The sequence below is a fragment of the Diabrotica undecimpunctata genome, chromosome 4, assembly GCF_040954645.1.
Source record: "Diabrotica undecimpunctata isolate CICGRU chromosome 4, icDiaUnde3, whole genome shotgun sequence".
Classification (NCBI taxonomy): Eukaryota; Metazoa; Arthropoda; class Insecta; order Coleoptera; family Chrysomelidae; genus Diabrotica; species Diabrotica undecimpunctata.
In genome coordinates this window covers 89,311,403-89,338,975 of record NC_092806.1, presented here as the reverse complement: position 1 = coordinate 89,338,975, position 27,573 = coordinate 89,311,403, and the positions used below count along the sequence as shown (strand labels likewise).

Genomic DNA, 27,573 nt, shown 5'->3' with positions numbered 1-27,573 from the left:
CAAAATAAAAGGTAAGACGTATCAAAATTACCGGACGCTAAGGGGTGTGTGGTTCAATACCAACCAAAAAAAAATAATTAACCTAAATAGGACACCACGAGAGCTCAAGTGCGTGCGCAGAAAATAATATAAAAAAATAAATCTCAAATATTTAACCCCCCCTTAGACGCAGTTTACAAAATTATAGTAGGTATGTGTAAATATTTAGTTAATAAAATAAACCGCAAATAATCTTTAAAAACTGTCAAGTATTTGTAAATATTAAAATAAAAACAAACCGCAAATAATCTTTAAAAAAAAACTATTGTATTCCGTAAACAAATTAGACGGCGCTTAAATCTTCCGTCGAAAATTAATTATCGATCCATACCTTGAATTTTCAATCACATTCATATACTTCACCGAGTGGGATCCTAGTTAAAGTTTAGTGTGTCTTCAATCCAAAAATAATAACAATAATAACATTCGCAAAATCCACTGCGAATTCGGAGAAACTAAAAAAATACTATTGCCGATGTACATAGACTTGTGTGACAATGTTTAAAAGTTGAAAATTACAGCCAGACAGAAAAAGACGAAGAAGAAGAATCCTGAAGCAAGAAAACACTAATTACCATATGTGTCTAAAATAATTATTTGGAAATAAATATACTGATTTTAACACTTTGTTCATCTGCCTTTTGGCGATAATGGAGCAATACAAAAAAACTTGTCTTTGAACTGGAATGTAATATGACAACTTGATGACTTAATGAAAGTATGAATAGCTTTTTAGAGATGGGATAAAAAAATAACTGCAACTTTTTACTACTACTACTAAGGATTTCCACAGTTTTCACTGTCTTCCTTCACTCAACCGTTTTCTCCAATTTTCCCTGTCATTCCAGTCTCCATCTCGCAGGGTTCTTTTCTCCATAGCCTCGTCGATTTCATCTCTGAATGACCTTCGGGGTCTTCCTTTCTTTCTTTTTGCAACTTTTTAATTAATTAAAAACGAAATGTTCTAACACTCACCCTTCTTAGCCAGATTAGGGGTTTGAAATATCCCAAATTGGACCGAAACGTAGTCGGCTATTTGGACTCGTGATTAAGGCTAATTTCTTGATATAAATGCGACTCCGGTATTCACTTGTACTGTAGATCCGCTTTTTTAGCGAAATTGTGGATATTCCCAAAAAAACCCTTCCACGAAGGCAGCAAATCCCCTTGAATATCCACACGGTTCGTACTAGTCCAGATCCCACTTGGAACAGCAGCAAAAAAAAACAAAATGCCGTTTTTAATCTAGCCCGAACTTTTCAGTACCACGGTCAAACCTAGAATCACTCCCTTTCCCTCGTCTTTCCGAACACTTGACAACTTGACACACGGAGGTCAACGAATAATACCGAGATTCGAACATTTAAATTTTATGATCCCAATTCTTCCAAGATGACTCTAGAAAGAACGATCTAATTAGTTTCTTCACAAAGAGATGACGTTTTCCCTTAACTTCAGCACAATTTGCCAGACATTATCCCTATTTGAAAACTATTAATTTTATTTTCGCCACCTTGCTTATAATATATTATAGGCAACCGCTCTTATACGTCTAGAATTATTTAAATTTTCATAAAATAGAGGTGGGACTTTCTACTTTAAATTTGGAACGTAACACAAGGAAGCCTTTTCTTATTTTGAAATCGAAATTAATGTCGACAAGGATGTAATATACTCGTAGTATATTAACATCGTTAATGTCAACAAATGGAAAAAAATATGTCAAAAATAGAAATAGCAGGCAGGGATTAACTTTTCTTAGAAAGTTAGAAATTTGATTAGCGTTTTTTATTTCGACAATCTAATTCGACACCAAAATTCTTCATTACTGCTCAAAATTTAAATTGGTTTCACGGTAGTCCAGAGACTAAACTGTAGTAGAAATTAAGTAAGACTACTGGTTGAATATGTGAAAGGAGTGCAATTACTGGCAGTACATATTGGTAGTAAATTTTGTCTTTAAGCAAATGGGTAGCGATCTTTTTAGGGTATATAATTCTGTAATATTTCAAAAAAGGTTTTAGATATACGCTTGTTATCTTTTCTATCAGTCTTTAATGTCTGGTATTATTTTTTGATTCATATCAAACGTAATATATATCATCTCTTTTTTTTGGTTCTTGTCTATTTCTTTTTAATAAAAAAATATGAAAGGGCTTTCATAAATAAAAAGACGCATAACTACGTTACAGTTAAAATTTTTATTCAGATCACAATACCAAAATATCACTTTTTTATAACTATCAGTATTAACATTTGATACATAAGAAGGCATAGTCATAAACTTTGTTATTAGCCAGTCTTGTGCAACCCGCAGTTTATATTTTATGTTAGAATTCATAGAAAATGAATATGTGATGTAGTAGTTACAAAAAGTTTTCAACAAAAAAAGTTTTTTATTTTTATTTTTTACTAATTTTCTTTATATTATATTATAATTCTTAAATAAATGCCTGTCGTTTCGTTTGCTATAGTTTCAATAACATTTAATCTCGGCTATCCATCCCATCCTGAGACGGACCCCAATGCTATATGTATATTGCTAATGTATATTAATAATTAAGGTTTTTTTTAATATAAAACAATTTTTGTAAATATATTTTTAATTAGTTGAGTTAAAACTCAAATATCTTTTGGAACGTCACTGCTATGTTTACTATGCTAAAAACCATTTATTAAACTATTGCGGCTCCATTTAAATTGGACTGTATCAGTTTTTATATTTTAGGTACCTACAGCAAAATCAGCTGTTAATGTAAATTTGAAATCAATATTAAAACCTTTAGTACCGTTACCAATTAACAGAGAGTCAAGTCATTCCTCAAATGAGGATCAAAAATCATCCACAGACAAAAGTATTCCAGATATAATTAAAAAACACCAGTATGTCAAAGCATCAGAAATAATAGAAAACAAATTTAGGATGGTGAAGATACCTCAAACGGGTACAATCGCGGAAAGAAGCAGGTTTGCTATTGCTGATACGAAGGATACGATAATTCGCAACGGAAATACATTTCAAACTGCCGTTGAATATAAAAATAAAAGCGTTAACGGTAAACTTCAAACAAGTATTGAAAATATGGTTGATGCTGATAATCCTGTTTCATCCGTGATAATAGATTTAGATGATATACCTTCTGATAATGATTTGTAATTATTAAATATACTTAAGAAAAAAATAATTGTGATCTGTAATATAAGTATAAGTCAAAATGTTAGTAGATAATAATAATATGAAAGAAATAAAAGTGTTGTTTAATCTTTTTTCAGCTATTTTTCACCTACTATATCAATATAAAATTACAACTTGTTCTTTAGCTAAATTATTTCCTCTTTCAAATATCAATTTTGTAGGTTTCCATAATGTATTTACCCGTACACAAATCAGTCAACAATTACTTCTTTAACAATTAACAATGTTGTCTTTCAATATATAAGGCCTTATTATTATCGAAGTTTACATTCAACCAGTTCTTACAACTACAACCCACCGCATAGTGTTACACACCTACAATCATACCCCGATATTCCATTCATTCTTATTACCAATATACTCAAATTTTTCAAAATCCGTTTAACAATTTAACTAATATTCAGATTACAGTAACATCTTACCAATCCATATTTATATATACATCCACATTAAATTACAACTTTTTCTTTAGTGTATAGAATCTCTGATTAGGAATGAATTGAAGTTCTGCTTATACAGGAACAAAATGAAGTTCTGGATTTAAGTAAAACCACCAAACCCAAAATGACCGTTTTATTGATACTAACCCGGTTTGTAATGACTTAAAGCGAAACGACCTCTAGTTGAAAAAAAAATCCGTAATTGCACATTTCTCTTAATTTTAATCCATTATGTACATACGTTATTATCGTGCTAGACTGCAGGACTCTTGGCGGGTTAGGATTCAAGTTACTAGTCTAGCATTATCCCTTTTTAGTAGCCTCCTGCTCGACGTAGGTTTTAACCCTTATGCTCGAACCATGTCCAGTTTGCTTACATTCACGGAAAAAAATCTACTTTAGGTACTGAATTCATTTGTTGTTCATGCGTTTCGAAATATGCTCTTACTGTACCTCTATTTTCCTATATTATCTCTAAATGGTATTTTTACTTCGTATTTTTCTTTTGTTATCTCTTTTAACTGTCTCTTGATAGTATTCTTCACATTCTTGCTCTTCTACTGAGAGTTTGCTTTCTTTCTCTACTTCTTCCAGTTCCCAGAATTTCTTTATTTGTGTGTCCATTTCCTGTCTGGATTCCTGTCTTGAATTTTTTTTGTGCAATTCCTGACACGATCCATCCTAACATTGTGTTTTAAATGAATAGCTCGTTACTTTTTCGTTAGCATTTCTTCCTGTACTCCTAATAATACGTATATCTTCCCTACCGCGGGTTTGCTAACAAAACGTTTTTTTTTTTTTCATTGTATTCTTCTAACTGGATTTCCTGTTCTGGTAAGTTTTTGGTTATTTTTGGTAGTACCAAAGCCTCTGTTTCCATTTCAAAGCTACTCTAAAAATATGTTTCAATGATAGCTTCATGCTCCAGTTCGATAATTTTTTTCCTAACGAACCGATTTCCGAGATTGTAGCATGGATTGGTTTTCTTTGCGTTCTCAAGATTGTCCCTGCTTGTTTAGTAATGAATGAGCATTCCGAACCTTGGTCTATTAGTGCCCTCATTAAGTGGGAGCTTCCTTTGGAATTATTTATGCGCACGATTGCTGTGGCAAGTAAGGCTTCTAGATCTTTGTGACTTGCACAGTAAGTGCAAGTTACACTGAGTGTCACACTGGGTCACTGAGTCCTGTCTTCGATTCTGTGTCTTGACATTTCTGTACCCTTTCTTTTCTTGACCATATTCTCGCCTTTCGCTATTCGGCTCTCTTCCATTGCCCGAATAACGTTTTCCTTCGCTGTTTCTATCAGGGTTAAATTCATTTCTCCTGATGTTCAGATCTCTTCCATTGCCCGAACTTCCGAATTTTCACCTGTTTTTTTCAGGAATATCTTCTTTTCTTCTCTCATTTGAGTTTCTTCTTTTGCTCAAATATCCAACTTCAAAATGTATCAATGTGTGCTGTTCTCCACTACATTGTCTACATCTCTGCTGGGAGAAATATTGCGACTCATTCCTACGCGATAGGCAATTTTTGCACCATTGTTTTTCCATTATTATTTTGTTTCTGTCTCTTGCACTGAGCTTCAGAAACTCCCTTCTTTGTGTTACACTGTGGTCTCCGTTACACATTATACAATGTTTTTTTTATTTTCTTAATTTTTCTCCTTGAATATTTCTAGATTCCTTTCTGATTCCAATAACTCTAACGTTTGGAATATTCTTTGTAGAAAGGCTTGCGTTGACTTATAGGTCGGTACCTCTCTACTATCTCCAATGTTATTTTTATACAATGTCTTGGTTTCGTTATCCCATTTTGTTATACTTATTCTGGCTATTAATAGGCTCCAGGATTCCGTGTTAATTCGTAGATCTCAAATTGCTTCTAGGTATTTATGAAATATGTCGTGTATTGTTTTTAGGACGCTAGTCAATGCTTCCTTACTTCTTGCACTTGGAGCATGAGCACCGTGTTAATTAATTTAACAATATCATTGCCGTGTGTTGTCATTTCTTTACCCATTATTTTCTTGAGCATAGTCTCGCCTTCCGCTATTCGGATCTCTTCCATTGCCTGAATAACCATTATATCAAGGTGACCGTCAATCAGGGTGATATTCATTTCTCCTGTTGTTCGGATTTTTTCCATTGCCTGAATTTCCGAATTCTGTCCTGTTTCTGTCAATTAATTTAAACAATATCATCCTTGGGTTTTCATCCTCTCTCTAAGCATTGTCCAGGCTACTTCATAATTTGCATCTGTTATATGCAAATGTATAATTTTGTTAGCTTCTCGTTTTAATTGTGGTTTGAGGTACTGCATTTTTGTCGCGTTAGATAGTTGATTATTTTTATGAACTAACTTTGTAAATAAATAATAAAACATTGTTCATGTCTCATATTTTCCATCAAATACAGGTATTCTCACTTTTGGCAGAGTTAGAACTTCTCTCCTTTGCATAGTTTCCGGCCGTCTCCTTTTCAACATTTTCCTTACTTGTCTTCGTAAGACGGTTATTCTATCTATTTCTTCATCCTCCAAGTTATCTAGTTCTTTATTTATGGTAGCTTCCATTACTAATGTTTTTATTTTCTCCATTTGCTCCTTTAATTCCAACTGCGTTTCTTCCTCCTCCCATACGTTTTGTATGTTTTCTTGTAATATTTCCTCAATTTTTTGTTTTCTTATTTGTATCTCTTTAATTCTAAGTGATTTATCTTTTTTCAACCCCCTACAGTACAATGTTATATGCTCTATTGTTTTTCCTTCTATGTGTAGTTTGAAAATCTGTTTCTATTATTTTGATTTAAAATATTTATGTTTTGTTGCACCTTAATCTAGTAATTCGTGATTGTTCTCAATCTCCCAATATTCGTTCAATGCCTGCGACCTATGCTGAATGTACTTTCTTGTCTTTCTATTTTTAGAATCCTTTTTCGTTATTCGTCATTATTCTGGCTATCCCCGCACAAATAGTAGATTTCCGAGCGTACAATTTTTCCATTTTTGTTTTAGGTAATATTTGAATTGTATAATTTTAATTAATTTACCATTATCACTTATGCCAATTTTGTTGTGGATTCTATGTTGTATGTTTTATTTTGTAAATAAAGATTTGTTTGTTATCATCGTGTCGTTTAATTGAACTAATTTTTATTTATTCAAAACAACTCAAATGTTTAAAAAATATTATTAACAAAATTGGGAGCTAATAGTTAAATAAGATTAATTAGAAAAAAATTAGATTATATTACCAGTACTGACGTAAAGATTGTTTTTATGTATTATATTTTGAAATGCCAAGTGCAGACAAGAAAATTCCGTATTTATCTGACTTTGACCTATTTATTCATGTGTAGGTCAGTTCTGTTTGAAAGCAAAGGCGTAAGCATACATATATCCGAATTATTAATTTGAATTAAAATGATATTTGTTGCACTGTTGGGTATAAATGAAATATTCAAAGACTTACAGTTTTAAATTGGATGCTGAATGCTCCTTCTGGATTGAATGCTGCTAATAACTGGATCGAGTGGCTGCCTATAACTGGATCGAGTGTCTGTATGCACCTTCTGGACTGAATGCTGCTAATAACTGGATCGAGTAGCTGCCAATAACTGGATCGAGTGACGCCAATAACTGGATCGAGTAGCTGCCAATAACTGGATCGAGTATCTGGATTTATTTTCCACCGGGTTTAGTGTCTGGTCTGGTCATTGGTGTTGGTAGTTAGAGTGGACTGTAGTTTTAGGTCACTATATGACTTTTTATATGATATATATGATAGGTCTTTTCTTCTCTCAGAGGCTTACCACAAACAATGTTTTTCTTTTTGCTCGAATGACCATGTATAGAATCTTTAATCAGGACAGAATTGAAGTTCTGGTTGTACAGGAATAAAATGAAGTTATGGATATAAGTAAAACCACCAAACCCAAAATGACCGTTTTATTGACACTAACCTGGTTTGTCATGACTTGAAGCGTTAGGATCTCTAGCTTGATTTTTACCGACTACTAAGTGTTTTTATAAATGAATTACGCGGTCAAGCTCCACGCTTCAAGCCTTATTACAAATATGATTCTTCTTCTTCCTATGCCGTCCCCATTAACGGAGGTTGGCGACCACATTTCTAAAAGTTTCTCTGTTTTTTGCAACGTGGAATAATTCGTCTACAGTCATGTTTGTCCAGTCTCGAATATTTCGCACCCATGACCTCTTTCTACCTATTCCCTTTTTGCCATCGACTCTACCCTGCATGATGACCTGCAGAAGACTATATTTATCATTCCTCAGTATGCAGTCTTGCGTACTTTTATTGTTTCTTCTTCTCAGCAGTTCCTCATTGGTGCCCTGGCAGTTCATGGAATTCTCAACATTCTCCGGTATATCTAAAATTCAAAGGCTTCAAACTTCTTAACTATTTGCGCTTTTAATGTCCATGTTTCTACCCCGTACAATAGTTACGATCAGACGTAACATTCAACAAAGCTCAGTCTCAGCGCAGTATTCAGATTTTTGTCACAGACCAATTGCTTGAATTTTAAGAACGCTGCCCTTGCCATTTCTATTCGTACAATGATCTCTTGGTCTGGATCTAATTCTGTGTTGATGTAAGCTCCCAGATATTTATATTTTGTCACTCTCTCTATTTGCTGTCCACCAAGAGTTATTTGTTCATTATTTATTGGACTCCTTGATACTATCATAAATTTGGTCTTATCTGTGTTGATGTCAAGTCCCATTTGAATGCATTCACTATTTATTGCATCTAGTAAAGTTTGTAGTTCTTCTATACTCTCTAACAATAATAATAACAATAATAATAACTTCTAATAACCGTGTCATCTGCAAATCTCATGGTGTTTATGATTTCTCCACCAATTCTTATTCCCTCTTTTCTTTTCCATAAGGCTTTTCTGAATATGACCTGTGAGTACACGTTGAAAAGCGTCGAAGACAAGACGCATCCTTGCCTAACCCCTCTCGCAATTGGTATATTGTTTGTTTCTATATCGTTCACCTTTACTACTACTGCTTTCTGGTTCCAGTATATAGCCTTAATAAACTCAATGTATTTTTTGTCTAAATTGATGTTTTTTAATTCATCTATTAACTTCATATGCTGCACTCGGTCAAATGCCTTCCTAAAGTCTATGAAGCATACATATGCACTCTTGTTATATTCCCGACATTTCTGCCTCCTCTGCAGCCAAACTGCGTTTCATCTATCTGCTCCCCACATTTCTTATAAATTCGGTTTTGAACAATTTTCAAGAGAATCTTTAAAGGGTGGCACATTAGGCTTATCAAACTATAGTCATTACATGATTTGGGATTGTTGTTTTTTGGTAGAGGTAAAAATATCGATTTAAGCCATTCTTCCGGGATGTTGCCCTCTACATATATGTGGTTGAGAATTCGGGTGAGTCTCTTTATATTACCGTCATCTAAGGCTTTTAACAGTTCAACTGGAATTTGATCAGGACCCGGTGCTTTTCCTTGTTTTGTATTCTGTAAGGCATTCTTTACTTCTGAGGGTAAACGTTGTAGGTATTTCTTCTTCACCTATATCTTGTTCATTTTCCCTCTCGTCATGGAACAGATGGATTATATATTGTTTCCATACTTCCTTTATTTTGCTCTCTTCAGTAAGTATTCCTCTATTATTATCTCTTGTTATAAGTGTTCTTCTTTGTCTGGTGTTGCCTGTAAGTTCTTTCATTTTTTTATGTAAGTTTGAGGTGTCATGTTAGTTGCTGAGTTCTTCCAGTTCCTGGCATTCTTTGTTCATCCATTCCTCCTTAGCCTTTCTGATTTCATATTTGATTTTATTCTTGATGGTTTTATATTTATTTTCATCTTTATTTTTTCAGTTATTAGCTCAACTGTTTCCGGTGTCATCCAGTCTTTTTTAGTGGTTTTCTCTTCTTCGCCTAGGACCTCTTTTCCCGCTTTTAGTATGGCTTTTTTCATATCTGCCCATTCAACGCTTCCTTCAGTTAATTTATTTATTTCTGCGTTTAGTTGCCGTTGGTAGTTGTCGTCTTTTATGTTTTTGATGTTTATTTTGGTGGTTTTCACTTTTTTTCTCCGGTTTTCTGAGTTTAATGTTGACGTTTGCTAGTAATAGATTATGGTCCGAATCTGCATCTGCGCTTGGATAGGTTTTTGCACTTTGTACTCCATTGCGAAACCTTTTGTTAATCGTTATAAAATCTATTTGGTTTCTGATTATATTGTTGGTGTTATTTTTTGGAGAAGTCCACGTGTATAATCTTCGTAAGGTTAGATCGTAGTATGTATTTGTTATGACTAGTTCTTTCTCCTGGCAGTATTGGACTAGTCTGTCTCCTCTTTCGTTTCTTTTACCTAACCCCAAATTTCCTACTATATTTCCAGTTTTTCCTCGACCGACTTTAGCATTAAAGTTGCCCATAATTATTTTTACCTCCTGCTTCTTTATGTTTTTTGTTAACAGCTCTAAGTCCGCGTAGAATTTTTCGACCTCACCATCATTGCTATCAGATGTTGGAGCATACACTTGGATTAGATTTATGTTTAGAGGTTTGGCTTTCAGCTGAAGTAGCATCATACGTTCGTTAAAGGGAATGAAATTTGTCACAAACTCTTTTAAATTATTGTTGATAATAATTCCGACACTCTGGCTGTGTTCTCCAGTGCTTTTGCCTGAGTAGAAAATAGTATTATTATCCTTGGTATAGTTTACAGACTTTGGCCATCGAACTTCTGAAAGCCCCAATACTTGTATGTCTAATCTCTCCATTTCTAGCATAACTGATGTTTATTTTCCTGCTTCATAAAGTGTTCTTATATTCCACGTAGCTATGCGTTTTAAATCGCTTACACTAAATTTGTTTCTCCGCCCGGTGATTCTTCGCACCCCCGTCCCATTAAAGAGCCGCCGGGCACTCGGGGATACTGTTTGATTTACGTCCATTTGTGGTTGTTCTTGAGAATCCTTAGGGATCTTTAATGCAGTGGTTTCTCCTTGCCTTCTGTATCCTTATGCCGTTGACCTTGGTTCATCCGCCTTTTAGATCGATTTCTCAATCTCAGGACAAAAGAGTGCCCTTCCACTTACCAACTCATCCGCTCGATGCCGTTGGTCAGTAAGTGGGGGTTTGCTTATACCGGCAAAACATTCGGTGATTTCGCAGTGTCACAACCGGTTAAATCATAATTACCGCCTGTGATTATTCAGTATCAGACCGGTAAAGAGATTTTCTCTACCGCTCGGATCCTGTAATGACATAGCTGCTACCTATGTCATGCTGTCAGTTGATCCGCGGGTGTTTATTTGGCAAAGCCTTATTCACACCTGCCCCACATATCTGTAGGACGTTCCCTATCAGCCATTGGGACGCGCCGTGTTGAGGTTGAGAACTACCCCCCTCCGAGTGTGTTTTCCAAGAAGTACTGAAGAGCCCCTACTCAATTCAGAGCCCCTCCTTCTTGGAAACTACACCGGCACAAATATGATTGATTAAACAAATAATTATAACAACAAACTAGAAAACAGAATAACACATGAAAACCTAAATAAGGAGTGGGAAGAATGCAGAGACATCATGAGGCAGCTAAAGAAGTATTATTAGGCATAGAAGGTAGAGAAAGAAGAACAAGAACGAATGACTGGTTTGACGAAGAATGTCAGATTATAACAGACAAAAAAACAGAGCATATTTACTGATGCAATAGGGGCACAGAACCCGACAAGCAGAGGAAGAATAGAAACAACTACGCAAAGAAGAAAAGCAGAAAAGACTTCAAACCGAGAACAACGATGTGTAGAGGATAAGGAAGGTAATATATTGACAGAACAGCAAGAGATACTAAGTAGATGGACAGAACATTTTACGGAAAAGCTTGAAGGAGATCGGAGAGAGACGAACCCTGACATACCATTAGAACAAGCAGAAAACAGAGAAAAGACTCAATCAACAATAGCCAAGATTAGAGAAGCAGTAGACAAATTAAAGAACAATAAAGCACAGGGATCGGATCAAACAGCATCGAAGTTACTGAAGGAAGGAGGAGACGCGCTACAAAAAACAATACATGAATTGATAACAAAAATATGGTCGAATAAACAGCTACCAGCGAAGTGGAATAGCGGTATTATTGTACCATTACATAAAAAATGAATCAGTTAGAATGTGGAAACTACCGTGGAATCACGCTGCTGAATGCAGCATACAAAATAATGTCCAACGTCATTTATGAAAGACTTAGATCACACGCTGAAAAAATAGTTGACAAATACCAAAGTGGCTTCTGTAGACAGAAGTCAACAATAGACCAGATATTTGTTCTGCGACAGATCCTCGAAAAAACAAGTGAATATAACATCGACACACATCATCTCTTCATAGACTTTGAAAGCGCATATGACAATATAAACCGAGAATTCTTAATAAAAGCAATGAAACAATTTAATATACCAACACAACTAATAGAACTGACAAAAGAATCTCTAAAAGTAGAAAGTAGAATCCGGATACAAAATGAATTAACGAAAACAATAGATGTAAAAAAGGGACTACGCCAGGGAGACGCTCTATCATGCATCTTGTTCAACATCGTACTCTAGAAAATACTAAAGGACACAACAGTCAATACACGAGGAACAATCATTAATAAAAGCGTGCAAATAGCATTTGCATATGATGTTGACATAATCGCAAGATCAAGAACAGAAATGATAGAGGCATACAACCAAATAGAACGAGCTGGACAAAATAGTGGTCTTAAAATCAATCAGACCAAAACAAAATATATGCAGAAATAAGGCAGCCACAAAATAGAACAATAGGAGAATACAACATTGAAGGGGTAAAAAACTTAATATACTTGGGATCCCTAGTCACGTATGATAATAACGTTGCGGAGGAAGTGAAGAGGCGGGCATTTATTGCATATAAATGTTACCATGGCTTAATTAGGCAACTAAGATCAGATGACGTCGCAAGAAAAACAAAATGCCAAATATATAAAACCCTAATAAGACCGGTACTCACATACGGCTCAGAAACCTGGACACTCACTAAAAGAGAGGAAACGTTGTTAGCCACCTTCGAAAGAAAAATCTTGCCACACATATATAAGGGCATAAAAGAAAACCGAATATGGCGGAAGATACAACTCTAAACTATACAAAATATACCAGGATCCGGATATTATAACATTCATTAAAATAGGACGGCTGCGTTGGATAGGACATGTAGAAAGAATGGAAAAAGGGCGAAATACCAAACAGATGTCAGTAGGAAAAAGAACAAGAGGAAGACCGAAGCTGAGATACTCAGAAATAGAAAATGATATAACAACCTTAAAAATAAAAAACTGGAGAAAAAAAGCACGAAACAGATCAGAATGGAGAAGAATCCTGGAACAGGCCAAGACCCAAAAAGGGTTGTCGAGCCAGTGATGATGATGATGAAACAAATAATTATTACAGTTTAAGCAATTATTAGCATGTGGCAAACAAATAATATTTAGGCTACACATGCAATAACAATATTTGATAAAATTAGCGTTCTTTACGCGAGGCAATAAAATCGATTGCTTAATAGATGATATTAAACATTAGTATGTTTCTATATTTCATAAATCCACACATAAAACAGTTTACCCTGCAGTCATCAATAATAAATAACTCAGCATCATACACATATCAACCATCTAATTATTTAGTTACCAAATGTTGATTTAAAACTTGTATGATATTTCAGTTTATCCTGGATTCATTAGGTATATGTATTAATGTTTGCCTACTTATAATTCAAATATTTTCTAAAGTCATTCCATCTATACAATTGTTCTACAATTTTCTTACATAATCTTTCGGGGTATATTATACTTTAACTCCAACATATTGATGTTTGCTACTGTTACAAGTAATAGTAAAATAAAATAATTTTAACATATTCATTTAACACATTTGAAAAAAGGGTTTTCCGTAAATTTGATTATAACAAATATACGTTCTTCTGCGATAATCAGAAGGAAAATTCTTGTTTTTATGATATTTATTTTACGACTATTAAAAATACAATTATAAAGTAAGGTTGTTTCTTGTCGAGTGTCTTGATGTCACTTGTCATAAAAAAATGGGTCAGCGCACGCCTCCACGCGCATAGGATCAACACAGAGTCGTTCAAGGTTCAAAAAGAAAGTTTGAATATATGGCGGGACGCAACATAGCCGCCTCCATTGAAAGTCTAGTGGACTTTAAATAATTGGTAGAACACAAAGTTTTGTCACTGGGCGTTGATAACTTCCATTCAAAGTCTTTACGGTAGCAGTTCGAATAACACCATCAACACCAGGGAACACTTCGGAAATACGACCGGTTAACCATTTTTGTGGGGGCAAGTCATCTTCTTTAACGATTACCAACGTTCCAGGTTGAAGTAGGTTAGGTGAATTATTTTTCCATTTTTCTCGAGCCTGAAGTTGACCAATATAGTCTCTAGACGATCGATACCAAAAATCTTGAGTGATTGCTTGAGTAAGCTGGAATTGCTTCAATCTGTTAGTCGGTGTATTCAAATAATTTGGTTCTGGAATGCTTGTGATAGCTTCTCCAATGAGAAAATGCGATGGAGAGAGTGGTGTAGTATCATTGGGATCGGACGACAACGGATGCAAAGGTCTGGAATTTAAGATTCCCTCTATTTGAACCAAGACTGTTAGAAACTGTTCATAGGATAAAACATTGGTTCCGACTACCCTTTTCAAATGAAACTTGACAGATCTTATTCCCCGTTCCCACAATCCCCCAAAATGAGGCGCTTTCGCAGGTATTAATTTCCAAGATATACCTTCAAGTGATAAATTAATATGTATTGTTTTACTTGCTTGTTTAAGAAATAAACCAAGCTCCTTATAGGCACCTACAAAATTAGTGCCATTATCCGAAAAAATTACAGAAGGTTTGCCTCGTCTAGAAGAAAATCTTCTCAATGCTGATAAAAATGAGTGTGTAGTAAGGTCTCCAACAAGTTCGAGATGAACTGCCTTCGTGGTCATGCAGATAAAAAGACAGATATACGCCTTTATCGTTTTATAGGGTTTGGTAAATCGATCTCTTATCATAAAAGGACCAGCATAATCTACTCCTGTATTATAGAATGGTCTACTTGGGGTTACTCTTTCTGGTGGGAGTTCACCCATTAAGGGTTGCAGTGGAACACAACTGTATTTAAAACAAACAATACAATTATGTATGTGTACAAAGTTAATTGAGGCCCTGCATGCATCAATTGATTATGTTGATCTAAAATAATTAGCTTAGACAGAATGTGATCTTTGGGTAAAAGTATAGGATGTTTTTTAGGAAAATCATATCCTGATCTTTTAAGTCTACCTCCAACTCTTAAAATGCCAGATTCATCAAGAAAAGGGGTTAATTTTAGCAACTTACTATTAGAAGGAATATTCTTATGTATTTTGATAGCTTTAATCTCTAATGTAAATTTATCAGACTGAACCAGTTTTACGAGTTGTATCATAGAACTATTTATCTCTTCTACAGTTAAGTGATCTGTACACTTAAAGGGTGTATGTCTAGTGTTATTCACGAATCTCAGTACATAAGCAAAAACCCTAGTGAGTCTAGTGAAGTTAGAAAATTTGTTTAAATAGGGTATTCCTTTAAAGTCTTGAATTTGATTTGTATTTAACACAATAGTTTTAATAGACTTTAATTCAGGAAGTTCTGAACAAGGAACAAGTGGAGTGCCATTGATAGGCCATAATGAAGAAGGTAATAAAAGCTCTTCTGGACCATGCCACCACAAATCAGAATTACATAACTCTAGAGCTGGAATACCGCGAGACAATAGGTCTGCAGGATTTTTCTTAGTAGGAATATGAAACCACTGTTGAGAATTAGAAAGTGATTGAATGCTTTGTATACGATTAGCAATAAAAACTTTATAAAGATGTGGTGAGGATTTGATCCATGAAAGAACAATAGTAGAATCAGAATAATAATAAATTTTTGACACATGCAGTTGTAGAGAATCTTTTATTTTATTCATGAGCTCGGCCAATAATAATGCTGCGCATAGCTCTAATCTAGGAATAGTTAAAATTTTCAAAGGTGCTACTCTGTTTTTAGCGCAAAGTAGGTGAACCGAAATAGTTCCTGAGTTATCTATGGACTTCACATAAATAACTGCCCCATAAGCTGATTCTGAAGAGTCAGCAAATCCATGAAGTTCTATAACTTCAGCCGAGATGCATAATGCATGCCTTGGTATTTGTAACTTCTGAAGCAAGTGGATTTGATCTTTGAATTGTTGCCATTGATATGTTAAGTTCAAAGGAATTGATTCATCCCATGTGATACACAGTTGCCACAATCTTTGTACTATTAACTTGGCTGTTACTGTATATGGAAGTAACAGTCCAAGAGGGTCAAATATCTGAGAAATAATGCTTAAAATAGACCTTTTTGTGACAGGATCGGAAAATTGATCTTTGATTGTATACATTAAAACATCATTTTTTGGATGCCATAAAAGTCCAAGGGTTTTTGTAGATTCGTCTATGCCTAAATTGACAAATGATTCAGGGTCAGTGGATGAGTTTGCAATTTCGATAGAATTAGAAACGAATTTTCTAAGTGGAAATCCAAAAGTATTTAAAATGGTTGACAACATGGACCTTATATGTTGAACCTCTTCAATTGTTGATCCACCAGTGAGCAGGTCGTCAACATAAAAATCCTTTAGTATGATTTTACTAATGAAAGGATGTTTCTCGGAAATATTGTGAGCTACTTCATGGAGGCAACGGATGGCAAGGAACGAAGCAGACGCTGTCCCATATGTGACAGTGTTTAGTTCGTACACAGATATAGGATTAGAAGGATCACTTCGCCAAAGAATGCGTTGCAGTGAACGCAATTTAGGATCAACTAGTACCTGCCGGTACATTTTCTCAATATCAGCTCCCAATACAAAGTTGTGCTTTCTAAAAACAAATCAATATTGAAAATAAATCATCCTGCACCACAGGGCCGACCATCATAAGATCATTTAAGGAAAGACCAGAAGAAGTCTTTGCAGACCCATCAAATACAACTCTGAGTTTGGTAGTGGTGCTATCAGATTTAAAGACGCAATGATGAGGTAAAAAATAACCTAAAGATAGACTTGAATCAGAAACCAATGCCATATGTTCCATAGCTATATATTCATCAATAAATTTCGAATATTGAATCTTTAAATCAAGATTTTTAGCAAATTTTCTCTCTAACGAATAAAGACGGTTTTCAGCAATATCTCGAGACTCTCCCAACTTATTGATAGGTTCCTTCAAATGAAATTTAACAACAAAACGACCAGTTGGGCGAAAAATAGTATTTTCTACGAAATGCTTTTCACAATAGGATTCCTCTAGAGAAAAATGTTTTCTTGAAGGATACTCATTAATATCCCAAAATTTTTCCAATTGATAGTTTAATGAAGACTCTATAGAAGTTTCATTATTCATACTAAAATTGCAATGAGTTGTGGTGAATTTTGATTCATCCAATCGAATCGGACCAGAAATTATCCATCCGAATAAAGTTTTTTGCAATATAGGTGAATTCGTTCCAAGTTTTATCTGTCCAGAGCAAAGTAGTTCCCAAAAAGATCCTGCTCCTATTAGAAGATCAATAGGTGTGCTTTCATTGAAATCAGGATCAGCTAGCAATATATTAGACAAGTCAAGTAAATCTTTATCAAAGGATATACACGGAATGCAAGATGTAATCTTGTCAACTACCAAACACGATAAAGATGCATTGTATGCAGTAGTACGAGAATAAACTGTAACTAATGTTTTCGAATTGACCTTGGAAGTACTTTGATTTATTCCTGCAACGGACATATTTATTTTGTCTACACACAGATTAAGTTTTTTGCAACAAGCATCTGTAATAAAATTACTTTGCGAGCCACTATCTAGCAAGATTCTACAATTATGAGAATTGCCTTGATCATCAAGAACAGTCACTTGAGCTGTAGAAAGTAAAATACAATCCTTGTTTTCCACTGAACATAAAGTATTTGAAAACGATCCGACAGCGTTGGAAGTACTAGGCTGCTCTTGCGAGCCAAAATGATCAGACTGAGATTCAGAAGTTTGAGATTTAGAAGGTACTGATTGTTTATCGAAATGAAGAAGAGTGTTATGTAAGTTACTGCATTTTCTACATTTACTAGAGGTGCAATTTTTAGTAAAATGATTATTACGTAAACAATTACTGCATAGTTTAAGTTGCTTAACACGCTCGTATCTTAATTTAGGACTGAGTTGTAAAAACTTGGAGCAATTCTGAATGATGTGATTTTGTTTACAAAATGTGCACGTTGCAGCATTAGTGGAAGTCAAAGCCTTTGGCTTATGACTGAAAGTATTAGATTTGCCAATGAATTTTGAATCAGGTTGTTGAGCTTTAAGGAGGTTACATCTATCTTTTAAAAATTCAATAAAATCATTAAGATTGGGTTTTTTAAGCTTTGTGATTTTTGATACCTTAGAATCCCATTTTTGCTTAGTTTTATTATCTAACTTAAGATAAATTGTGTTTATTAATAAGGTATCCCAATAATCGGTAGGCTCACCAAGAGTTTTTAGCACCCGAAGATTTTGAATTAGTTTATCTTGAATATGCTTAAGATCATAATGTGATTCTTTAGAGATTGGTTCTAGTTTTAATATTTGTCTAACATGAAAATTTATGAGGGCATTGGTGTCTTCATATTGCTCCAATAAACTTTGCCAGGCTACATCATAACTGTCTTCCGAAATTTGTAAATTCCGTACAGTTTCAGCTGCTTCACCTTTCAAGGCAAGTCTTAAGTAATGAAACTTTTGAACCTTTGACAAATTAGGTTTATTGTGAATGACAAAGATAAAAGTATCCCTAAAAAATAGCCAGTCTCCAAAAGAACCATCAAAACAAGGCAAATTGATATCAGGCAGTTTAAGACCAATATCATAAACAGGAAATGGTGTGTGAACCGAAGGCAATGGAAGTGTTTTAGAGTCAACAAAATCATTAGATACCATGTTTATGCCATTATTATTTGGCAAAGAGAAGTTAATGTTCGATGCTGTATTTATATTGGTAGCTTGTAATGTGTTGGCAATGTTGCACTCAATACTACTAGGTACAACTGGAATATTTTCTTCAGCATTTACAACTTTGAGAGGCTTTTGACTATTGTCAGAAATAACTGATTTAGAGGAGCTTGACTTACTTCTTATTTCTTCAAGTTCTTTTTTAGCAAGAGAAATTAATTTAAAATAAGTTTCTTCAAACTGTTCCCGTTCAAAATCATCAGTTAAAAAATCTCCGTCAACAAGTGGTGAAGCCACCTCTATACTATATTGAATGTTATTGAAGTCATCTAAAATTCCTAGAATATTGTTATAGCGCAAATCGAGTTGATTAAAATCTTTATTAGAAGACGAGATATATTTATTTAAAAATGAATGAAAACGAGTGAGAGTTGATTTAATAATTTTACGTTTACCTTTTAAAAGGTCTAAATCATCCGCCATTTTGTGAGAGAAAGCAAATAAAAGCTTGACTAAATGTTTATTTTATGATAGAAAACACAGCGATAATTATTACGAGGTATACTCTTAGTTCTATAGAATGAACTTTATGTTTATTTATTGCAAATTTAAATCGATTAGATAATACTAATGATTTATGAAGGTTATAAACTCGGTTCGCTATTCCCAGTCCGAACTGTCTAGTGCATTTAGTAATTATTTTTTTGCGAAGTTAGTTACTTTTTGACAGACTAAAAGTGGCTGGAAATTACTATACAACCAAGCACACCTACTCACAGCCAATATTAATAGTAAACAAACTAAATAGTAAATAAAATAGAACTTTGCGAATTACCGACAATTAATATTTATTTATCTGCACCATATAATAAATGGTTATGTTAAATTATAACGACTAAAATATATTTTTTAAATATATACTACCCAAAATTTGATGAGTTTAGTATACACTTCCACTATTTAGAATAATTCTTCTTTTTTTAAAGAAAGAAGTCTGCAATAGTAGGATACTTGAGCTATTAATACTGAGAAGTAGGAATTGTTGTGTTGTAGGTTTCCGACAATGAATCTGTCAAAATATGCCCGAGCTAAGCGAATGGAGTTTAATAACAATATTACGACAAGTGTTAGGAATGGACCGTGGAAGTGTGACGTCACAACTGTCAATTACTTTCCAAACAAAAGTTGAAATGTCCAATCTCAAGACTTTTTAATTTCTATAAAGTTAACATTTTGCTTCCTCTGCTGCTTTTTCTTTTAAGTATAGTGTTTTTAAGATAATACCATCATAATTCAGTGTTCTATTTCTATGAAATATAGTTTAAAAGTTTAAATTAAAGACATTCTAACCTTACTTTATTGATACATGCATTTTATTCTATTTTTATAAAACAACATGCTTTATTGTTTACACAACCTTGTAAAATTGTTGTAGTAACTATTAGAATACTTAGATATTGCAAAAAGCGGAAAGATTCTGTAAAAAAAATGAAAAAATAACGAAAAATACAAATTATCCACACTAAACAAGGTTTGTTTGGAAAGTGAAACTGACATATGTCAATAAAATCTACGTCATCACTTCCACGGTCCATTAATTACTGTAACCAAAGAAGTATAGTAACAAAATTATGTAAGGTTATATTGTTATTGACTAAAATATGGTCAAGTATCATTTAATTTTGACCAATCGAAACCAACATTTCATCCAACGACAACTTATTCTGATTCAAATAAAGAAAACTGAAAAAACTCATACCTTGCAAAATGTCCAAGTCTCAATTCCAAAACCAACTCCTTCAAGGTTATGACGAAAACGATGTTTTAATTATTGGCACTATTAATTCCAATCCAGCGATGAAGGACCATGAAAAAAGGGTTTTCCGTAAATTTGATTATAACAAATATACGTTCTTCTGCGATAATCAGAAGGAAAATTCTTGTTTTTATGATATTTATTTTACGACTATTAAAAATACAATGGACCGTGGAAGTGATGACGTAGATTTTATTGACATCTGTCAGTTTCACTTTCCAAACAAACCTTGTTTATTGTGGATAATTTGTATTTTTCGTTATTTTTTCATTTTTTTACAGAATCTTTCCGCTTTTTGCAATATCTAAGTATTCTAATAGTTACTACAACAATTTTACAAGGTTGTGTAAATAATAAAGCATGCTGTTTTATAAAAATAGCAATAAAATGCATGTATCAATAAAGTAAGGTTAGAATGTCTTTAATTTAAACTTTTAAACTATATTTCATAAAAATAGAACACTGAATTATGATGGTATTATCGTAAAAACACTATACTTAAAAGAAAAAGCAGCAGAGGAAGCAAAATATTAACTTTATAGAAATTAAAAAGTCTTGAGATTGGACATTTCAACTTTTGTTTGGAAAGTAATTGACAGTTGTGACGTCACACTTCCACTGTCCATTATAAAGTAAGGTTGTTTCTTGTCGAGTGTCTTGATGTCACTTGTCATAAAAAAATGAGTCAGCGCACGCCTCCACGCGCATAGGATCAACACAGAGTCGTTCAAGGTTCAAAAAGAAAGTTTGAATATATGGCGGGACGCAACAACATTGTTGACTAGAGTGGCATTAAGACACATACTTCAAGTTACAGTGACTGCTTTGTTTATACATTCGCCCTAAAAATGTCATTTTAATCAGTTACTAACTAGGCCCATATAGAGACTACGTGTCAGGGTCAGCAACCCAAATTGGGAATCTTGCATGAAATCCTGTAAAACTTTAACATCATAGGAATTTATCAGTAAATATGTGATAAATAGCAAATTTAATATCATTAAAATAATTTTTACCCATATATTCAGTGGCTTCACTCATGTATAATTGGTAAGTGTTTAACCACATTTGCTTTAACCTTACTAAAGTGGTAGTACGTATTCGTATATGTAATTGCACTGATGATGGACTTGCTAGTCCGAAAATCCGAAAACGTTCTGTGATGTAGCCCGAAGGGGTCTTTAAACTAACTAAATAACTTGCTTGTCTTTATATTTGGGTGGATTTTGTAATTGATTTTAAACCAATTTTTTAATAAGCCAGATACTTTTTAAAATCTGTAGCTTAGCAATTTTAAACGCGTGGATGACAGGCGTAACTGGATATGTGTGTGTTTTTTTCTAATACTAGATGTATTACTAGGTAGAATACTACCTGGTAGTCCTGGTATATCGGACTCATATGTTACAATACTGACTAAGATCCGTTCCCTTCTTCTGCTCCTGTTTCCCCCGAGGAAATGCAGTAAGGTATTACTTCATGGGGGGAGGATCTAAATCTTTCTTCATGTTGTGGAAGTCATTGATTCTCTTATAACCGTCCCTATTTTCAGCTCGCTGGAGATCCTGAAGAACTTCTATCCCGAATGTGCTGATTGCATCCGAAGCTGCCTTCGAAGAAATTATTTCTCCTACTATGGTGTCTGGTCGAATTTTCTGTTTGATAACTGCCTTCAGAGTATTGCGCAGCAAGTTGAAACGATGACACACGAAGAACACGTGCTCCGCATTTTCACTGACCCCGAGACAGGACGGGCACTCTGGAGAATCATCATGTTTAAAGCGATAAAGATATGCTCAAAAGCAGCCATGTCGTGAGAGCATCTTCGTCAGATAGTAGTTGACCTCGCCATGTTTGCAGTTAGCCAAACATTCACCTGCGGTATAAGACAATACGTCCACCTATCCCAATTGCCATCGACGCATGCTGTTTTGCCGTTATCTTCTTTTAAGTTCATCAAGGCACAATATAGTTGTAGTTGACTCTCTTTGTCGATAAAGGGTCTTCCTTTCTTTAGATAGCACTCCAATGGGTAGCATCCCAGCTATGATGTATATTTCGTCCTCAAATACTGTGCTAAATGCGCTGGCAAGTCTTAAAACGCTCAGACAATATACTGATGCGATCTTCCTCCGTGATTCCTGTGTTCTGAGGGTGTCAGCCCAAATTGATATTACGTATGTTAATATTGACGTGACTACTGACGACAGTAACGTCCTCCTGCTTTTTTTTTGAGCTATCTACATTCGGCATTAACTGTAATAAGACTGCTCTTACTACTGACGCTTTAGCACTGACATGTACCACCTACTGCTTGAAGCTAAGTCTGGCATCAATCATCACTCCCAAGTACCGACAGAATGGTTGAGATATGATTTCATGTTCTCCAATGCTCAGTGTTACGGTTTCTACCTGTTTTCGACTAAAGCACTGTTTCAGGTTTGTGCTTCGCTAGTTTTATATTGATTCTAATAAAGATAATGTCGAACGTGAGATTTATTTTCTAAAGGTGTTTTGTGATGATCATCGCAGCCACGTCCACGGCATATTCAACGAGCCTAGCATCCCTTGGTAAGTAATAAAACTCCATTCATTTTCAAAAAAGAAAAAGTTTCCTATATCGAAATTTCTAAGCCTGCTTTACGACTTCTTATCGATACAGGATCCACAAAATCTTTTCTTAATCCAGAAATAGCCTCTTCATATTTTTTTCAAATTACATAAAACATGAACCTTTCGTAGTTACATCGATTTTTCAAAATTATTCACAAACATATTGTGCTGAAATTCCTTCATTTTTAGAATTTTATTCTGACAACCAGTTGAAAATTTATCTGTTTAAATTTCACAAAATTTTTGATAGACTTATTGGCCTCGACAATTTTAAATTCTTTGAAGCTTAATTAAACTTTCCTAAATCCCTTTTAGTTACAAAAAATTCTACAATCCCTATTAAATATTATGAAACAAATAAAACACAATTTTATTCCATTCACTTGGAACCAAATTCAATTAGCAAAGTCAAAATTCCAGTTTAAGAAGAAAAGGGAACTATTATTATTCCCAGATAAATTTTGCAAGGTGTCGTTAGTATCAAGTACTTGATACTAAGGAAATATATGTACATTGAAGATTTTCATATACACTCACGATCATAAAATCCGGGTCACCTTGAAAATTTCAAGTTTATTGAATATTTTTGCATCTGGTGCAGTAATAACCTTTTTTTTAGGCTAATGTATTTTTTATTTGTCATCAATGTTTGTTTTGAAAGAAACAAAACGGGTTTTTTATTGTTTTTATTGAAAAAGCAGAAAACAAACCAAATTGTTGATAAAACAGACATACGAAAAAAAAAATGAAAAATACAGAACGTGGTAAAACAGTGGAATCTCCCCTTGCTCTAATAACCTCTTGCAGACGACGGGGCATACTCTCAATTTTTCTCCGGATTACATGTTGTGGTATGGTATTCCACTCTCTCACTAACAGATCCTTAAGCTCCTGTGCGTTGTTAGGAGGTGGTGTATGGGTTTGAATACGTTTTTTCAAATCGTCCCAGAGATGTTCGATGGGATTCAGGTCCGGAAACCTAGCTGGTCGGGGTAACCTCGTAATTCCAACCGCGTCTAAGTATTGCATACTGATCCTGGCAACCTGCGGTCGCGCGTTGTCCTGCATAAAAACGGCGTCTTCTCCAAGCCCTGCCATGGTGGGCATAACATGTTCTTCCAGAATCTCCGTAATGTACCTTCGTGCAGTTAAGGACCCATTTTCGATGAAGGGTAATTCTGTGCGGAAGTCGGAAGATACACCTCCCCAAGCCATGACCGGGCCTCCACCAAATCACATTCTTGGAGCAATGCAAGCTTGTGAAAATCGTTCACCGGTTCTCTTCCAAACTCTTACACGTCCATCGGATCCAGTTAGGCAGAAACGGAATTCATCTGAGAATAACACTTTGCTCCAATCATTAATTCCCCAATGCGCGTATTGTCGAGCAAAAGCTAGTCGAGCAACTCGATGCGCCCGGCGAAGTGGCGGTCCTGTAGCCATTACCCGAGAAGATAGTCCAGAAGAACAAAGTCTTCTTCTGACTGTTGCAACGCTAACTGAACAAATTCCCTTTCGTTGGCTCAGTGAAGATGTTCGTTCTGTTGTAATGGAAACACCAAATAATAGTAGCAGAGTTTATTGTTGAGACGTACACTATGGGTGTAGACCCGGGATTACTTTGAGTAGAGACTGATGAAGTTGATCGTTGAAGACTATATGTTCGTTGAGTGAATATTCATTGAATATTTCTCTAGTCAAGAGATATTAGTTTTATATAAATTCTATTTGGGTCAATATTTTTCGCGTACCTAGCGTGATATGTGTATTTAATTTATGTAAATTGTTTAACTTTGTCAGTACTTTTGACTGATGTCCAAATTATTATTTATAATTGACCAAATGTGTATGTAACCTAATTAACTACGTGTGTGTATTTAATAACAAATAGATTCATTCGGTCTACTGGGTGATAAAATTATACTGTCCAATTTCGGATATGAATTATGAAGATTTGATATTGGACATACTGGGGAATCGGGCAATCTGGCCCAAGTGTCAATACTCAAAGTTTACATATAAGTATTACATAACATAGTAAAATTCAAACATGATAAATTATAAATAGTTTAAGAATAATCAATAATCTTCCAACCGTACCCTAGCTATCAATGTCCGACTCTATCTCTAGATTAAAATTAGGGCAATTGGATGAAAATGTGGAAAGTGGGATGTCAACTTGGGAAGTCGACCGTACATTGTTGTGCCGATTACTAACTAATACAGGTACTTCCTGTTCGTTAGTCTGAGTTTGTGGATTCCCTGAACGACATAGTCGTGCAACAGGACGGTACTTCCATAACGTGAGTATCCCAATTATTACCATTATAGTAATGATCCCGGTGGCCACAAAATAATGCCAATTAGATTCGTGAATCGATCGCCACTGCGTATGCGTCATTTCTTGTTCCAGACTCTCCTCCTCAAGTAACACATGACGTAGCTCTCCTCCTGGTATGTCAAGGTAGGTGTTTAGAGGCGTGTTAAACTTGCGGGGTGTCCTCGCCACCAGTTGGGCCACGGGAGTGATTGGCGACTTCAGGTAACTCGTCACTGCTCTGTCCACCCCACTGCTAGTGGGGAGTAATGTAATATTTTTCGTTTGGGCGATACATTTGGGTGAAAGCATCAGGAATGTGACTCGTTCCAGTACTCTTTCGCTCCGATTTCCATCGCAAATAATGGATATGTGTATCGTGACTGGCGTGATAACTAGCCAGAGGTTGGGAGTACCCATCTTACTCCATTGAGCTGTCTGTATTGTCCTGGCTACCACTGGACATGTGCTATTCTTAGATCGCTCATAAATTTCTTCTAGTATGCAGTTTGGTTGGGTATCCATGTTTCTTATAGCCGTTGGTGAGCACGCTATCTGCGCCTTTGTCAACAGTAAGCACCTTTCTCTATCTTCCGTGGTCAATTCGAAGTAGTGCAGTGTGTTATAATCTACGACCAGTAGATTCCTTGGGGCGACAAATGTGCGCAACACCGACCCCTCAACGTTAAGTGGTATGGCCGTGACTTTGAGCATGCTGTACTTATTTTTCCCTGTCACTATGAAGTAGCCGATGACTGTTATATATCTGTCGTCATGACTGACTTCTGTTTCTATAATGGGTTGTCGTCGTATTTCGACCCCTTGAGGCAGTATCTGCCCTGCTTTCCCTATTAATTTGGTTATTTCACCCGGTTTCACTATATCAATGAAGTGTCCGTGGTTATAGTGAAGGTTTAATATTCCCTCGTAAAATTGAGTATATTCGTTTATGAAGTCCATAACTTGTAATGCTATCGTTTGTATTCGTAACGTGCTATATTCGGTTTCTAGTTTTTGTGCTTTGTCTTCTACTTCGTTAAGTCCTTTAGATATTTCTTGTAGACCTGTGATTAGTGCTTTGTTAAACTTGTTCATTTGCTCGTTTATCCTGTTCTCTGTGTGATTGATTGATGTTATTGTTTCTAACATTATCTTCGCCTGGTGCTGTGATTCCTTTATTAGCTCCTTTTGGTTATTATCTAATGCTTCAATGTTACTGTAGGCTTCGTCATTGACTCCAAATACTGAGGTTAATATTGTTCCTAATATTCCTCTTCTTTCCCTTCCTTTTATTTCTACTGTCAACCCCTCGCTTACTGACTCCGCCTTTCTTTGTCCTTCCTCTAACTTCTCTATTATATCCTTACAATTCACGATTTTTATCTCATGACACAGTTCTCGTACGCCTTGTATCATATTTCCTATTAGTTGGTGCTCTGTTCGAATTCTTCCTTTTTCGAGTAACACCTTTATTCGAAATGTTCCCCGGTCTATGACGACCTCTCCAAGGTCTTCTGTGAAAAATCCTGGTACCGGATTATATATTTTATACGGTTCTGCCTTTATGGGTCTTAACATCGTTAAAAACATTATAGCTACTAGTATTTTCTTCCATCTTAGTGCTGCTGCCTTTTTCGGCTTTTCCTGTTTCTCTTCTTCCAGTCGTATTAGCTTATGTATGGGTCTTTTAGTCAGTTTCCCGTTTGCCTTTCTCACTGTTACTACTCTGGTTAATCCCTCCGCTCCAGGGTGTGTTTCTGTTACCCTCGCTAATGGCCATCTGCCTGGAGGTGTATCCTCTTCTTTAATTATAACTATTTCTTCTTCTTTTATGTTAGGGTGCGCCTTATGCCATCTATTTCTCTGTTGTAATTGGTGCAGGTATTCCTGTTTCCAAATTTTCCAGAAGTCTCTTTTTATTTTCTCCACTAATCTCCACCTCGTCGGCATCTTCAAATAAGTCGTAAGCTCTTCTTCCCGATTTGGTGATATAATTTCTCTCCCTATAAGGAAGTGAGCTGGTGTCAGGGCTATTTTCCCTTCAGGGT

The 27,573-nt window shown here is 35.1% G+C and overlaps 1 protein-coding gene across 3 annotated transcripts in view; it reads left to right on the top strand.

Moving 5' to 3' along the window:
* The window catches only part of ocm (over compensating males), a 302,029-nt gene that overhangs the window by 233,614 nt on the left and 40,842 nt on the right, over window positions 1-27,573 (top strand). For 2 of the 3 annotated variants that reach the window (XM_072529886.1, XM_072529885.1), the window contains one exon: window positions 2,768-6,802. The exons of the other annotated variant lie outside the window; for it this stretch is intronic. In XM_072529886.1, coding sequence (XP_072385987.1) covers window positions 2,768-3,196 — 429 coding nt within the window. In that variant the 3' untranslated portion in view covers window positions 3,197-6,802. Of the gene's footprint in view, window positions 1-2,767; window positions 6,803-27,573 lie in introns of those variants that run through there. 3 annotated transcript variants of the gene reach the window in all.